This window comes from Felis catus, chromosome X, assembly GCF_018350175.1.
Source record: "Felis catus isolate Fca126 chromosome X, F.catus_Fca126_mat1.0, whole genome shotgun sequence".
In the NCBI taxonomy this organism is placed as follows: Eukaryota; Metazoa; Chordata; class Mammalia; order Carnivora; family Felidae; genus Felis; species Felis catus.
Window position 1 is genome coordinate 6890465 of NC_058386.1, and position 4245 is coordinate 6894709.

General features: G+C 49.8%; 1 protein-coding gene across 5 annotated transcripts in view; it reads right to left on the reverse strand.

Moving 5' to 3' along the window:
* The window catches only part of GPR143 (G protein-coupled receptor 143), a 66956-nt gene extending 62934 nt beyond the window's left edge, over nt 1-4022 (reverse strand). For 4 of the 5 annotated variants that reach the window (XM_023249358.2, XM_045050434.1, XM_045050435.1 and 1 more), the window contains exon 1: nt 3654-4017. In XM_023249358.2, coding sequence (XP_023105126.2) covers nt 3654-4017 — 364 coding nt within the window. Of the gene's footprint in view, nt 1-3653 lie in introns of all 5 variants that reach the window. The other variant, XM_023249357.2, reaches the window with a different exon arrangement.
* Between the last annotated feature and the right edge of the window lie 223 nt (nt 4023-4245).

A 4245-nucleotide genomic window follows, 5' to 3' on the forward strand; every position in this document is an offset into this window, starting at 1 on the left:
GGCTCAGGTCATGATCTCGCAGGTCATGGGTTTGATCCCTGCATCAGGCTCTGCACTCCCAGTGCGGACCCTGTTTGGGATTCTTTCCCTCTCCCTCTCTCTCTCTGCCCTCCCCTGCTCCGTCTCTCTCTCAAAATAAATAAACTTAAAAAATAATAATATACTATGGAATACAATGCTAAAAAGTAATTGTAAACAGTACGAAGTTTTGTGCTATGTGCTCATGTACACTAATATAGTATGTAATAGATGACTAAGTATACAATACATAACATACTAAATCTATTCTATGTAATACACTGCCAGACTTACGTTGCATACTATACTACCAACTATATGCTGCATAATACGTCACCAAATACGATCTGTGTATTTAAATTGTATACAATCTAAATATAGTGTGATACACTACCAAACGTACGTTATATACGACATGAAATTTGTGTTACATAACACACTACGAACACCATGTAATACATCACTAAAGAGGAACTATGCACACTGAGACATTTAAGATATACCTTCTTGTTATCAAGCACTGCTCACAAAAATAATGCTTTTCTTCCATAGAATGCTTACCATTTACGGCACATAGCATTCCTCTGAGCTCAATAAATGCCCAATGTATTTTTGTAGCGATATGAGCTGATGAATGTCAACTTATTGTGATAAACATTCCACAATATGAGTATGTCAAGTCATTCTGCTATCTTAAACTCTTACAGTGCTCTACGTCAACTGTATCTCAATAAAACCGGAAAAAAAAACAACTCTGCCCTATGAGATAGGCATCATACGTATTTTTCAGTGATGTGTCAGTCACCAAGCCTTGCCCTGAATTCTGCTTCTGCTCATTTGTCAATATCACGCAACTCCCTTCCAAAAACAAGCATATATGCAAATATTATTTCACTGATCCTCAAAAGATACCTGCGTGCATCTTTATTTCTAGATATCCAAGTTAATAGAAACTAAATTGCTGTTAAGACGCTTTTCCAGAGGCACCAGGCTGGCTCAGTCAGAAGAGTGTGCGACTCTATCTCAGGGTCATGGGTACAAGTCCATATGGGGTATAGAAATTACTTAAACTTTATTTTTTTAGCATTTATTTATTTATTGAGGGGGGAGAATATGCAAGTGTGCACTCATGCATGGTTTTGAGGGGCAGAGGGAAGAAGGGAGAGAATCCCAAGCAGGAACCACGTTGTCAGTGCAGACCCCAATGAGGGGCTCGGCTCGAATTCACAAACTGTGAGATCATAACCTGAGCTGAAATCAAGAGTCAGGCATTTAGGGGCACCTGGGTGGCTCGGTCGGTTACGCGTCCGACTTCGGCTCAGGTCGTGATCTCACGGTCCGTGAGTTCGAGCCCTGCGTCGGGCTCTGGGCTGATGGCTCAGAGCCTGGAGCCTGTTTCAGATTCTGTGTCTCCCTCTCTCTCTGCCCCTCCCCCGGTTCATGCTCTGTCTCTGTCTCAAAACTAAATAAACATTAAAAAAAATCTAAAAAAAAAAAGAGTCAGGCATTTAATCGACTGAGCCATGCAGGTGCCCCAGTAAATAAACTTAAAAAAAAAAAAAAGATGCTTTTTCAAAATGTTTCAGCAGAATCAGGAAGAAAACCAATGTCTGATTTATTTAGCCTGCACCAAGATAGTTTTATCCCTAAGAGAAAGGAAGTACTGCTTCCTGTCTGACTCCTGGAGTCTGAGAAAGTGACTAGAGGTTATACAGTATGTACTGGAAGTCAAGTTCCTTGAGGGTCTCTGACCACAAGGGCACAGAACTGGAGAACAGCACGCAGAGACAGCCACCTGCGTGATATCAGCTCAAGGTGGGGTGAAAGCTGCTGCCACCCCCTCAGGGATGTTTCAATACCATCGACAGCCTTCAGCTTCACGAGTAAAATTATGCAAAAGTACATGTCCAAAATGGTCAACGCCTGTCAGCCAATTGCCAAATGTGGGCGGCATCTGGATCCTGATTCGAACGAACCAACTATAAAATAGCATTTATGAGACAACTGAACATACACCAGGGATGTTAAAGAATTGACTTTCGGGGTGCCTGGGTGGCTCAGTCGGTTAAGCGGCTGACTTCAGCTCAGGTCACGATCTCACGGTCCGTGAGTTCGAGCCCCGCGTCGGGCTCTGTGCTGACAGCTCGGAGCCTGGAGCCTGTTTCAGATTCTGTGTCTCCCTCTCTCTCTGACCCTCCCCCATTCATGCTCTGTCTCTCTCTGTCTCCAAAATAAATAAACGTTAAAAAAAATTTTTTTTAAAAAGAATTGACTTTCATTATTATTTTCCGGCGACAATACTAGTGTAATATGTATATTTAATTTTTAATTTACTTAAATTCAAGTTACTTAACACATAGCATAGTATCGGTTTCAGAACCCAGTGATTCACCTCTCACATACGACACCCAGCGCTCATCCCAGCAAGCGCCCTCCTTAATGCCCATCACCCGTCTAGCCCATCCCCCCCACCCACCTCCCCTCCAGCAACCCTCGCTTTTCTGTATTTAAGAGTCTCTTACAGTTTGCCTCCATTTTTATTCTTCCTTCCCATCCCCTACGTTCACCTGTTGTGTTTCTTTCATTCCACATACGAGTGAGTTCATGTGGTTCTTGTCTTTCTCTACCTTAGTTCAATCAGCACAATACACTCTAGTTCCACCCCGCGTCGTTGTGAATTAATCCAGTGGTGGGTGATACCAGGACGGGGTATAGATGAAGTGAGAGCATAGGTCCGAAGGCGGTTCCTTATACAGTCTGTGTGACTTAAGTTAGAAATTTTCCCAAAGTAAAAATGCAAACAAATGGTTTTGGAAAAGAGTTTAGGCTTTACGGGCCACAATTTCTCTGCCATCATCCACCTCTGTCCTTGCAGGGCAAAGATAGCACTAGACAATGCACAAGGGCAGGGCACGGCTGTGTTCCCACGAAACTACTGAAGGACACGGACATTTAAATTTCATGGAATATTTATCAAAAACATTTCACGAAGTATTTTTCTTTTGATTGTTAAAAACCTTTCGGGCCACAGAAAAGAGGCAACAGGTGGGATTTAGTGTGGGGTCTGCGGTTTGGTCGCCTGTGGTAGAAAACCCAAACCTGAAAAAAATTATGTATTTATACGTATTAGAGGTAGCCACATCAAGTTTTCTTCCCGATTCTGCCAAACCGTTCGGGAAACGGTTGTGGATGCACAGAACATTGTCAGTCTCTCACTCGCAGAAGTTATTAGGGAACCGTTGTATTTTCTGGGGGTTTTGTTTAATGGCAACCGTCTGAAGTTTCCCCCAGTAAGCTTGCAATAACGAACACTGTAAACTGTTTCTTCTCTTTAAACAAATGTCCCCTGGGCATAATTTTTACTGCCTGTCTTGTTTCGCTGAGTCCCTCGGTCGTCCTGTCCGGTCCCTAGGGAGCCGCCTCTGTGCTCCGAGTACACACCCTGCCCAACCTCGCGGGCCGCGCACGCTCGCCCGGGCACCGAGCAGGTCCGGACCCGCGGGCGGCGCACCTTACTGAAGCAGCCGAGAAGGTCCCAACCCGCGGGCCGCGCGCCTCACCCAGGCACCGAGCAGGCCCCAACCCGCGGGCCGGGCTCCCGCACCCCGGGCGTCGAGCAGGTCCGCGCCCCTTACCCAGGCAGCCGAGCAGGTCGCAGGCGGCGGCGGCGCGCAGGATGCGGACGGAGGCCGGGGCGCGCGCCGAGGCCGGCGGGGACGTGGACGTGGCCCCCGGGCCCGCGGGCCGTCGCCCCGGCAGCAGTTGCAGGAGGCCCAGCGCCAGGCGGCACGCGCCGCCGCCCAGACACAGCGCGTGGAAGGCCCGGGGCTGGAAGCCCAGCACCAGCTGCGTGGCGGCGTCCCGCGTGGGGCAGCAGAAGGTTCCCAGGCGTGGGGAGGCCATGGGCCGTGCTCGGGGACGCGGCTCGGGTGTGCCGGGACCCCGCCGGGGCCGCTGGGTCAGGTGCCCGGCCGGCAGCGAGGGGGTGGGGGGGATCATGTGCCCGGGGCCGCGCCTCCCCCCGCCCCCGCCCCGGCGCCCGCGCTGGCGGAGAAGGCGCCGACCGGGGTGGGGGCTGCGCGCCCTCGGCGGACGCCACGAGGTCTCACGAGGGTGAGGCTGGGGCCCGAGCCGGAGGTGGGGGAAGGAGGCGCGCCCGGGGCCCGGGAGGGAGGTCGGCTTTCTTCCCTGCAACCCAGCCTTTCCCTAAGCCGCCTCCTCGTCTTA